This window comes from Diceros bicornis, chromosome 11 (genome assembly GCF_020826845.1).
Source record: "Diceros bicornis minor isolate mBicDic1 chromosome 11, mDicBic1.mat.cur, whole genome shotgun sequence".
Classification (NCBI taxonomy): Eukaryota; Metazoa; Chordata; class Mammalia; order Perissodactyla; family Rhinocerotidae; genus Diceros; species Diceros bicornis.
The window spans coordinates 28813316-28825695 of NC_080750.1; the positions used below are offsets into that span (position 1 = coordinate 28813316).

General features: G+C 37.9%; 1 protein-coding gene across 1 annotated transcript in view; it reads right to left on the reverse strand.

Moving 5' to 3' along the window:
- The window catches only part of SLC7A11 (solute carrier family 7 member 11), a 78797-nt gene that overhangs the window by 12682 nt on the left and 53735 nt on the right, over positions 1 to 12380 (reverse strand). Inside the window, exons 8-11 of the mRNA XM_058550070.1 lie at positions 10843 to 10946; positions 9932 to 10028; positions 8275 to 8424; positions 6855 to 7032 (exon numbers count right to left, since the gene is read on the reverse strand). Of these exons, the coding sequence (XP_058406053.1) occupies positions 6855 to 7032; positions 8275 to 8424; positions 9932 to 10028; positions 10843 to 10946 (529 nt within the window). The remainder of the gene's footprint in view (positions 1 to 6854; positions 7033 to 8274; positions 8425 to 9931; positions 10029 to 10842; positions 10947 to 12380) is intronic.

Consider the following 12380-nt stretch of genomic DNA (forward strand, 5'->3'; position numbering starts at 1 on the left):
CCCATGCGAAAGAATGAATCTGGATCACTATCTTACACCGTACACAATAATTAACTCAAAATTAATTAAAGACTTGAATATAAGACCTGAAACCATAAAACTCCTAAGAGAAAACATAGGCAATAAGCTCCTTAACATTGGTCTTGGCAATGATTTTTTGGATTTGACACCAAAAGCAAAGGGAAAAATAAACAAGTGGGACTACATCAAACTAAAAATCTTCTGCACAACAGAGGAAACCATCAACAAAATGAAAAAACAACCTACTTAATAGGAGAAAATATTTGCAAATCATATATATGATTAGGGGTTAATATCCAAAATGTATAAAGAACTCATACAACTCAGTAGAAAAAAATACAATCTGATTTAAAAATGGACAGAAGATCTGAATAGACATTTTTCCAAAGAAAACAAACAGACATGGCCAACACGTACATGAGAAGATGCTCAACATCACTAACACCAGGGAAATGCAAAGCAAAACGACAATGAAATATCACCTCATACCTGTTAGAATGGCTATTATAAAAAGACAAGAAATAACAAGTGTCGGCAACGATGTGGAGAAAAGAGAACTTTTTGGCACTGTTGGTGGGAATGTAAATTGGTGCAGTCACTATGGAAAATAGGATGGAGGTTCCTCAAAAAATTAAAAATGGAACTACCACGTGATCCAGCAATCCTACTCCTGGGTATGTATCCGAAGGAACCGAAATCAGTATCTTGAAGGGATATCTGCATGCTCGTGTTAATTACAGCATTATTCACAATAGCCAAGATATGGAAACAACCTAAGTGTTCATCAACAGATGAATGGATAAAGAAGATGTAGTATATATATACAATGGAATATTATTCAGCCATGAGAAAGAAACAAATTCTGCCATTTGCAACAACATGAGTGGATCTTGAAGACGTAATACTAAGTGAGATAAGTCAGACAGAGAAAGACAAACCCTGTATGATATGTATATGTGGAATCTAAAAAACTGAACTTGTAAAAATAGAGAGGAGCACGGTGATTACCAAGGGCTGGAGGATGAGGAAATTTGGGAGATGTTGTTTAGGGGTACAAAATTACAACTAGTAAACAGAAAAGTTCTGGGGATCTAATGCACAACATAGTGATTGTAGTCAACAACGCTGTATTATAAAAGTTGTTAGGAGACTAAATCCTAACTGTTCTCAACACAAAGAAGAAACGATAAATATGTGACACGACGACCGTATTAGCTAATACTATTATAGTAATCATATTGCAAAATATAAATGTACCAAAACAACACATTGTACACCTTAAACTTACGAAATGCTATACAGAAATTATATCTCAAAAAAAATTAGTTTAAAAAAAAGAAGAAGAATGAGGGATTACGAAGTGTAATCCTGGGACTGGCAACATCAGCATCACCTGAGATATTAGAAATGCATCTTTTCAAGCCCTATCCTAGGCCTACTAATCAGAAACTGAAGGCAGGGCCCAGAAATCTGTGATTCTGATAGACACTAAAATGTAGGAACCCCTGGGCTAGATAATTTCTAAGGTTGTTCTATCTCGGCAGTCCTAGAACTCGGTGACTCTGGTTTCCCGGAACACTAGTTCTTGTTCACCTCTTATCTTTGGAATCAGTCCCTACAGAACCTCCTCAAATTGCTACTGGTCCTGAAGCCTCTAGAGCCTATCTTCTTGATAGTTTCAGGCCGAAATCCTCTCTCCTCCCAACATATAGTCTTTCTCCTCTTTTACGACTTGTCACCTGTAATGGTCCCTTCTGAACAATATTTAATGCCACTATAAAAGGTATATTTTTTCATCCTTTGCTTTATAACAATGTTCCCTAAAGTTGTTCTCCTCAGCACACTAATTTTTATGATATACGTTAATTATAAAAGGCGAGCACAGTTCTGGCAAATTAGTTAAACTCCACGTAAATGTTTCTTGAGTAAAGGATACTTTGCCACAGCCTGCTGTTTACATTGAGACGTACGTGGAGCACAAGGGAGCACTTTGGAGCAATTAAAGCCCATGTTTACAGAAAACGGAAACGGTAAAATGAACCTAGAAAGATAGACTTGTGGAAAAGTAAATATCAATCACTAGTAAGGGAGATGGTTTTTGTAGGCAGAGAAGGAGCTAGGGCTATCTGACAGGAAGTTGAAACAGAAGGTCTTAGGCATCTGCAATAGTCAAATGCAAAGCAGTGGGGTTAAAGCTACATCCTCTGCAGCCCCTCCTCCCTGGAGAAGTCCTGCTGTAGCTAACAGAACTAATCTTTACGACTGCCTTTGGGGTGTGTGTGAGTGTGTGTATGTCCGTGTGTGTGTATGATATTCACACTGAGATTTTTCTTTTTTTTTAATGACTGTCTTTCTTATGCAGCGTCTGTTCCTCCATGCCCCCAAACAAAATCCTCCTCGAAAAGTGTGTTTCTGTATTCTGGGACCCCTCATTTTGCTTAGCCATGTTCACCAAGACAACAGGAGAGCAACTTTGAGATCCTGCTGCTTTTCTAGTGTGACATTCTCCTTCCTGAAGTCTCAGTTTGGATCTTCTATTCAACAGCACGTATGTGGCCAAAAATCCTCTCTTCTGGTCCTGCACACCCAATCCTCTCTCTTCCTCCAGTTCAATCAGCCCTGTTGATAGTCTCTCCTGTGGCCTTCTATGCTCTCTCTTGGGATCTCAAGATTTGAGTAATTTTCATCATAAAGTTTTGGCAGATTAACTGATTTGGGCTCTGAGCCACACCAACTTTTCCTTCTAGGTTATCTACATCAGTGGGATCAGACAGATGTGCTCCACAGACCCAAGTAAAGCTTGGAAGCTTCCTGTGGGAGCTTCCTGCTTGCCCAGGAAAGTTTCAGAGCATTTGGCATTTAGCTACATCCACACTCATATAAGGCTTTTGGCTTTGGAGATAATCAACTCCTCGATACCATTTCGTTAAATAAAGTTGACCCAATGAGTCTGCGTTTGGTGTTTTCAGTAACACGAGCTACAAGACCAAACAGCAATTGTAGTATTTTTAGCTTTACCTTTCATGTTCAGTAGCTGTTCTTGAAATCAGTTGAAACAACTGACCTTGCAAAATCTGATTTACCCAACCACACCCAGTACAAGCACAGGAACTACAGCCAAAACTGAATAAGACTGTGAAGTATTAGCACAAACCCACTCTTCCCTGGAAGTCATAATAAGAGAGTATGTATGCTTTTTTAAAAGGCTTCTAAAGCTTTTCACATGCATGATCTCATTTTATCCTTACAATGAAGATGGTCTGGGCCGCTAAGAATTGTAGGCAAGCTTAACTAATTTAAAATGTTGCACTGCAGTCTTGGTGCAGAGTCTGTCAAACTCATTAAGCAGGTTTCAGTGAGGTATCATAAATGAAGTTATCCTGACACATGGTAAGCAGCATATGCTTTTAGGACTCGGGAATTGCAAAGTCACTATCCACAAAGATGGGCTATAATCATTCTGCTGGTGTTGCCCAGTATGATGGTTTATAATCAAAGATTTTGTTTAAATACAGCTCTCCTCCATATCTCACCCTGAGCAAGAGGAACCAACTTCCAGTCACCCCACTCACTCTCAGCTGTGATGGGTTTGGCTGATAAATAGAGGCAGCCAAGTGAAATTGCTCCTGCAAGCCCTGGCCAGGTCTAGCTATCTCCATGTACGTCAGTGGGGTATCTGCCCCATTTTCCTCCGGTGAGAAGCTCATGTTTGTATAAGAGAATAAATAAATAAACAAATAAATAACCAGAAGAATTAACCAGTCTGTCACAGATGGCAGAAAAAAGCTTTCTGCGTATCTGACGATTCCCTTGAGAGCACATTTTCTTTCCATCCTAGAAATGCTATCAGACAAAACGTGGTTCAATACTGGCATCCTGTGGCCGGGGAAATTCGTCAGATCTCTGAAAATCTCAGATCCTCAGGTTCTGAGCGTTCCCTGGCTATCTGTACTGAGCAGCTGTTCACCATTTTCTGCATGCTGTCTGGTTACCTCGCGTTTTTTATGGACACGCCCTAGGTAAGATGTATTTTGATAGACTATCTTTTCACAGGGCTAATCTGTTCACGTATATTAGGGTGAAAATAAATAATAATATAAAAGCTAAAGAATGTTACCCAACAAAAAAATTTGATGTTAAGTCGCTGAACACACTGCTCCAAGCAGAGGCTCTCTGGCCTCCAAATTCACCCTGAGTTTCTCTCTAACAACAAGGAGGCAGTTGGGAGGAGAGGCGAGGTGGAGAATCAGGACTCTGTTGTTCTGTGTGTCTATGTATGAGTGTTTTGTTTTGGCCAAAGGCTAGGAAAATACTTGCTATTGCAGCCATAAATATTATGAATTTTCTTTATTTTACTACAAGAAGCTGCCTAAGAGGAAAATCAAGCAAAATTATGGAGGATTGTTGCTTTTTGCTACTCCCTTTCAAGGCAGCTATAAAGATAAAGGGTTACAATGATCGCAGTTTAAAGGCAGAATTGCCATGTTCCCTGGTAAGATTTAAGGGCATTTTTGAGAACCAAATAACCATTATGGGACCACTGCATTGCTGCTACTTTCACAAATGGCTAACACTAAATGTGGAGTCCTTGGAGATGTGCAAAACATCATTAGAGACAGAAAAATAACAAAAAACTTCAAAATTACATGAGCATGGAAAAACATCGAAGAAGGATCAAGCATGTAGTTCATAGGCACTGACAAAGAAATGGTACAAAATCTGTACGTTAGCAAAATGAAAGAATTTTTAGAGTTGGCTGACTACAAACAGAAGGAACAAAATGCCTACTAAGTAAGAGAGAATAAGGAATTTGCTCTTTTATCCTGATCCCTTCTCATTGTAGTCCAACTCTAGGGCTACCAATTCTTTCTTCCTAAATTCTCTTGGTTTTCCCTGGTGGTCAGGGGTTTTAACTGTCTCTAGCCAGGATCTGAGAGAGACACAGATCTCACAGTGATAAGCACTAATCTGTCCTGAATGCTGATAATGAGGAAAGCAATCTTAATGGCAATATTGTTTAACAAGACTTTTCTTTTTCAGAAAAGGCTCTATTTATTGCCTGCAACAGAGAAAACATAGCTAAAAATATTCTACAGAAAACTAGTGTGATCTCACAAGAAACAGAGATTAAATACCTTGCTTGGCAATCAATGTGCCTATGTTAGTCTTAAAGAACCTAACTTTTAAAGTAACACTTGTTTGGGGAATAGTGTTGCCAGCTAGAAAACAAAACTCAGGTATAAATAGTAGTTTAAGGTCTAAAGATACCAAGTACCAATTACAAGCCAATAAATATTAGTAGTGAAACTATTTTGAATGAATGACTTCTAAACGAGTTTGTGTAGAGTACTAGAGATTCAATATGTACACCAATTTGTTTTGCTTTTTTTGTTTTTTATTTTTAGTGACACTGACATTACTTATTAACAATTTTAGCTGAAATTTCCCTGAACTTTTTACTAGGCTTTTAAAAATTAATTATGGTAAATTAAGTAAATGAGAAGAACAAAGGCTGTTTTCTAAACTCCCAAACTCACCAGCAAGAACATATCTGCTCCTCTGGCTGTATTTTTTTATCTCTCTCTCTCTTCCACTAGACACCCAATCTAGAAAGATCATAGACTTTGAGATCTAGTAGATATGGGTTCAAATTCTAGTTCAATGGTTTAAAATCTGCACACTCAAAAATAAATTCTTCATCTCCCTGAGTCCTGGTTTCCGCATCGGGGTAGAGGAATAATATCACCTCACACCTGGATCTTGTAGGGGACAGAACGAGATGATGCTAATGTAAGGGAAAGGGCTTGCTTGGCAGAGCACCTGACGGAGTGTTGAGCTTTCAACAGAGGCTGTTCCTAAGCACTCTTCCTCCCTACTGATCTAGTATGTTTCCTCCTCCCCCAACTTACCTGGTCACCAAGCGCTGTTGGTTTTTTTCTCTTTAATACCTTTCACTTTCTCTCGGACCTTGCTGACACTGCTTGTGTTCAGACCCTCCTCAATTCTCATCAGGATTACTGCAGTAATCCAAACTTGATTCTCTGTCCTCAGCCTCAACCCTCTCTAATCCATCCTTACTGCCCAGGAAGATTTTTCTAAAATACAAAACTGCCTGAATTTGAGTTCTAGATCTTCTACTTAATAGCTGTATGACTGGGAACAAGTTACATGAATTCTCCCATAATTCAAAATCTATATAATGGGGATAACAATTTTTCCTACCTTAAAAGGTTATTATAAAGATTAAATAAGGTCATATATGGGCTAACACATAGAAATCACACAATAAATGTGAGCTGCTATTCTTCTCTTCATCATTCTTGCTGTTTTTATGACCCCCCTGTGATTTGCCATCACTATTAAATAGGGTAGTGTTATAATCAGGATATTTAAGACCTTTGCACCTTTGCAAGTCTCTGCCTAAAGCCCCACCAAATCTCATACCACTTATGAAGTGGTATGTTATGATATAGAATCAATAAACTGCGTTCAACCCAGAATAAAAATAATTAGGTTAGCAACAGATTCAGAGAAGCTATTGGGTCGTTTACAGAACTGCTGATAAAATTCTATCTAAAAGAGCTGTTCTCCTAAGAAGTGATTAGAGAAGCCCAAATGAAATATCCTGAAAGGATTCAGTGACTGTACCTTAAACATCCTTCCTCCTTTTTCTTCTCTCAGTTCTGAATAAAATGCAATCACATACTCAAACTAGCAATTTTCGCACTTATATTTTTAAACTTTAAGATGTGCATGTTATATATGTACACATGGAGGGGTTTTCTACAACCTAGTCTCTCAAAAGGTCCTGAAAACCTGTTTCAAAGTCTTACCTGACATTCTTCTAAACCACCTGGGTTTCTTGTCCCATATAATGAAGAGATAGTATGCAGGGACCCCAGTCAGAGTGATGACGAAGCCAATCCCAGTACTAAATGGGTCTGAATAAAGGGAAAGAGCAACCATGAAGAGGCACGTGAAGGAGAATAAAGCTGGGATGAACAGCGGCACCTGGAACACAGAACAGAAAAAAATCACTTCAAACATAGTTCAAGAGACAAGGTGGGTTCAAGATGAGCACGTCAGTCACTTGATCAGGTGAAACACTTTAGTCATGTAACCAGGTGACAAGCACCATCCTACATTACCTTAATAGCAAAATCTCTTTAACGGGGCACAGAGACTGTATTCAACATACTCCCTTAAATTTTTTTTTTAATCTTTGGATAGAATAAAACCTAAGGATAAATGTGTGTTTCCTTAGAGATGTTCTGTTTGAATTATTTTTCTAGTTAAGTACCACTACGATTTACGTTTTTTATTTTAAAAGATTGGCTCTTTGATAATTATGATTAGAATCCACTTTAATGTGGAGCCAAGAGCACAGGCTGCTTGTTACACGTTAAAGTCTTTCAGTGCGTATTGATTTTCTGTTGGAGATTCACAATAAGAACTGACAGGAATAAAACAGGCCAACTCCTACTCAACCACTAATAAAGATCTTGCCAGCATTAGGCAACGAATAAAATTAGAAACAAATTCTGACAACATGACTGACAACATTATCTGTGTTATTTCTTAAGAGCAAATAAATAGTGACGTCAAATCAATCCATGAATGTTCAAGGCTAGAGGAGATGAAAAGCATATTCTCTAGCCCTCCCAAAAGGAAATGCTTAGTTATGGTAAATGGGCTTTCTATTAAGTGGTACATTCATCCATCTTCGCTTTCCCTGTATATTTTATGTTTTTATTGCTTCTAGAGGGTATAATGTAGAAAAACAGCAATGTAATAAGTCATAACATTTAAGAATACTTAAAATGCCTACTTTGTAAAGCAGCATCCTTTTTAAAGTTTTAATTAGTGACAATTCCATACGTATCTGCCTCACTCGTTCTCAGCATGGCTGTCCACAACTATTCAGTATAAAGATAGGTAGAAGTATCCCAGACTTTGAACACATCAGGTCGTTGGACACATCCATGAAAAATCAGCATAACAAATATCCTATATTAATACCACCTCTTTTCAAAAATATGACATACAAAGTTCAGTGCAACACAAAAAATTGAGCGAACTATTTTTCCAAGCTAAAAATAAATCCACTGTGAAGGCACTACCTGCAAGAGTTAAACACTTCATTCCAGAGGATGCTGTCCCCTGCCCAAGCTCCTCATCATCAAGTCATGGCAAAGGGAGGACTAGGTATTAGGAGAAAGATTTATGTAAACCCATCAAGATTGCTGAGGTTACCTTGAAAGGACGATGCATATCTGGGCGTTTGTATCGAAGATAAATCAGCCCAGCAACTGCCAGCCCAATAAAAAGCCACCTGGCAAAACTGAGGAAATTCAAAAGACTGTAGAGGTCCCCAGAGAAGAGCATTATCATCGTCAAAGGATGCTGGGGGGGAAGGAGGAGAAAAACCATGCTCGGTGAGTTAAAAGACAACACAGGTGATATCAAACAAGAACATCACTATAAATTATTATCTTTTTCAAATGATTATTTATATTGAGAAACTACCATCGTGATTAAAGCCTATATTCGACTAACGTCTTTTCTACATTTTGCTTTTATAATCCCTTTACACACCAGTACCATTATGAGAGGGCCATCGTCATTGCCACTTACTGAGACAGAATTTTATATGGAAGTTTGGGTTTTAGTTGCTTGTACATTTGAGAGAAAAGAAGGTGTTTTCAAAGAGTAAAACCCGGGATACTCAATGACTCAAAATTTAAAGACCCAGAAGCTGAGATGATTAGTAAATAACTAATAATAAAAATCAAAACTGCGTCCAATTGGAAAATTCGCAGAAAGCTCTGCAAATGGTTTCTGATGAGCTGTTGGCTCTGCACACACGAAACACAGCCACTTCTAGGTGACTCAGTCATCTCCTGAATGCAAAACATTGACCTTTTCTTCCTCCACCCTGCCTCTCTCCGTGTGCTTGCCATGTGTGACCCTCAAGACTGCAGAGAAGAATGAAGTGCACAGATCAGCATAGCAAGTCTCTGCAGCTGCACATGCCAAGGACAGCATGACTGATAGCAGAGGCTTAAAATGAAAGCCCTCTTCACCGAATAATACATTCTGTTCCCACAAGTGACGTTAACTTTCAGCACAGAGAGTATGTGTACTTTACAAAGAAATTTCAAGGAAACATTTTGAAACAAATTAAACGTATAAAAAAAAAATGTTCAATGCATGCTATGGAGCTCCTGACAGCAGATTCCATTTGAGAAAAATGTTGCAAAACCATAGTTAAAAATGAATATAACATTGCCAATGGGTATTTGATGACTTTTACACCTTCCACAGTCTTTTGTATCCCACACCTCACCAATACTTTTCTCTGCAGAAAGAATTCTACAACTCAAATTTAAGTTTGGGTGCTTTTATTTCTTCCCGTTAGGTTTGCTCTCAAATGTCTCACTTTTAATCATAGAATCACTGCACTGTCTAGAATTCATCAATTTTTTTGTATAATTTTGTGTGCATGTCCTTATAAGGGGCCTATGATGAGACATCTCGGTGTTTTAGGGCTGTAGCCTTAAGGTCCAATTTCAGTAAGTAGAATTGGGACATATTACTCTACATCATTTTCTGTGAGTCTCTATGTCAATGACAGGAGCCAAGCTAATCATTTCCCTTAGACCACACCAATTTCTACACGGGGGAAAAAGAAATGATGTGATTACTGCCCCATAGCATCAAACACGCATCGGATACCGAATAAAGGGAAGAGATGGAAAATACCCTACCTCCCAAACACCACCAAGATATACACAGAGCCTATCTAGCAATGAATGAGAAAGCAAAGCACAGTCTAAAGTCTGGTCTGAAATCTTCTTTGCTAACCTGTTATTCGAGGTTATATCTAGATATACTTGTTAATATGCATTACCAAAACAATAACAGCTGGCAGAGGAGTGTGCTTGCGGACATGAATCATGGAGAGGATTTCTGGAAGGTGACCCTCTCGAGACGCAACAAAGAATAACCTGATGGGAGAAAAATGTGGGTGGAGTTGACTGTGTAATTGATCATTTCAAAGGGAAAAATCCAGAAATCTAAGGAAAAACTTGCCTCTTTTTCATACCAAATGGTTTGGAATTTCTTAGGTGATTACTTTGGTTTTACTTTTCAGATAAGGTAGAAAATATCATGAGAAATCTGACTTAGAATTTTATAAAATCTGCCAACATATTATATTATTCTTTGAGGAGAAACAATAGCAACATCTGACTCAGCATAGCTCTCCGTATATATAAATAGCTGATGGTGAATTTAGTTCTAGATTCCTAGCATTGTATGTGTGTTGTCAACCCAATCCAACACAATACACACACACATGCACACGTACACACACACACACACACACACAACATTTATATTTATCTGATTGGGTTTTAATCTTATATTAAAACAAAAGGAACTTTTGCATCAACCAAAACAAAAGGGATACAGATGGTGGGGTGGTGATTTTTGGTGTCTCTTACTTTACTTTTTTTATTGCCACCTTTAGAGAAACAAAAGATTTTATCACCAGAAATAAAATGCTGTTGTTAGACTCTATAGACATCCTGTAAAAAAATGCTACAAGCCGTCTTCAGAGCAGGCTATGAGTAGATAAGCAGTGCCCTCTAATGGGCAGAATAAGACATGCTGTTGACGCTTGGACAAAGACTTCAATCGTGATGTCCCTTTAAAAACAACAGGTTTGGAGGCACTATTCCTTTTCTTTTTAAACTTATCCTTATCACATCCAATCTCAAAAACAGAAATGCATTACTAGAAATGCTTGAACTCACTCACCTGGAGACAGCAAATACACCACCATTCATGGAGCCAAAGCAGGAGAGGGCAACAAAGATCGGAACTGCTAATGAGAAATTTCCCAGTAGCCGCTCAGAAAAGGTCTAGTGAAAGACGGAACGAAGCAAATTAATGCTTTGCCAGAAAGTGGAATAAAACGAAACAATTTAGACCACACTCGCTCTATGACTCTCTATTAGCCTGGTGATACGTGTATGTTGTATAATCTTTCTTTTTTGGTTAGGGTCAGACTAACTTCTTAGACAGTAATCTAAAGCAGGTACGATGGCATTGCTTGTTGCAAAACTATGGGCAAAGGTCTAAACAGGTAACTTCTCTCTGCTTTCAAAAAGCAATGATCTATTTATTGAATCTATGTCTATCGTCTCTGACTCTGGTAAGTGGAAAAATCTCAGTTCAGAAGTTCTCCTTTTGGAGACAGAAATCCTTCTGTGTAATATCTTCTCTTGAGCCTGGAAAGCCACACTTTTACAGTGAAGTACAAATGTACACTGAGACATATTACAGATACTTGTTTCATATCCCAATCCCACTGTTATGACATAAAAGTGTGGCAAAAAATAATTGATGACAATCAATTACATTATATATATATTATATATATGAGCAGTTCCGAAAAATCTTTGGCACAGAATAATAATCACATTAGTTGAATTTCTATTTATTGAGTCACTCCCTCCCTCTCAGGTATCTGCCGATTCCTTCTGTGGTTTCCTATAAAAAGACTGGAATACAAATACAAGTCCGAAGAAACCAAGCCACAGAAAATATAAAAGATAAAACTTCTGAAATTTCCTTTTATGCCATGGTACGTGCAACATTGCAAATTTCCACAAAGAATGTATTTTCCAAAAAAATATGTGGGATTCTTTAATTGTCTTTGATGCAGCTGGTGTTGTATAATTAATGGACCACATTACGTTCAAAGAATAAGTGCTGCCCTTTGTCTAGTAAGATGAGATGGCTGACCCGACATGGGTGAGCTTTGTACATTTTGTTGTCTGGTAGGACTTATAGCAGTGGGCAAAGTCTGTTTTTAATACAGTGAACTCGTACATAAGTTCAGATGAAATGAGATAATTTGTTCCCTTGGATGTTGCTGATATGAGGTAATAGTGACTATTTTAAAAGGAATTGACATCTAGCGATGGAAAGTTATTTTTTCATCCTTCATTGTTATGAGGTCATGAATGAATGCTCTCTTACTAGCTAAGTTTTTATAGAAAATAAAAGTATGTGTCACAGAATAACAGTCCTGTACCATGACCTTTGAGAGCAAAGAGGGCCCTGCTGTCAAATGCATTTTGGAAAGTGCTGTAAAATGATGAGTATCCACTTATGCATTAGCATAAAGGAGTTAAAATGCACATTAGCATCTTTAATATTCTAAGAAGTACTATAGCAACAACATCTTTCAACTTTGAATAACTCAGTATTTCCCAAAATTAATCACATTCCAGGACTAGTATTCAAAAGGATATACTAGAAAAACAAGTATATACGGCCCATTGGGAAAT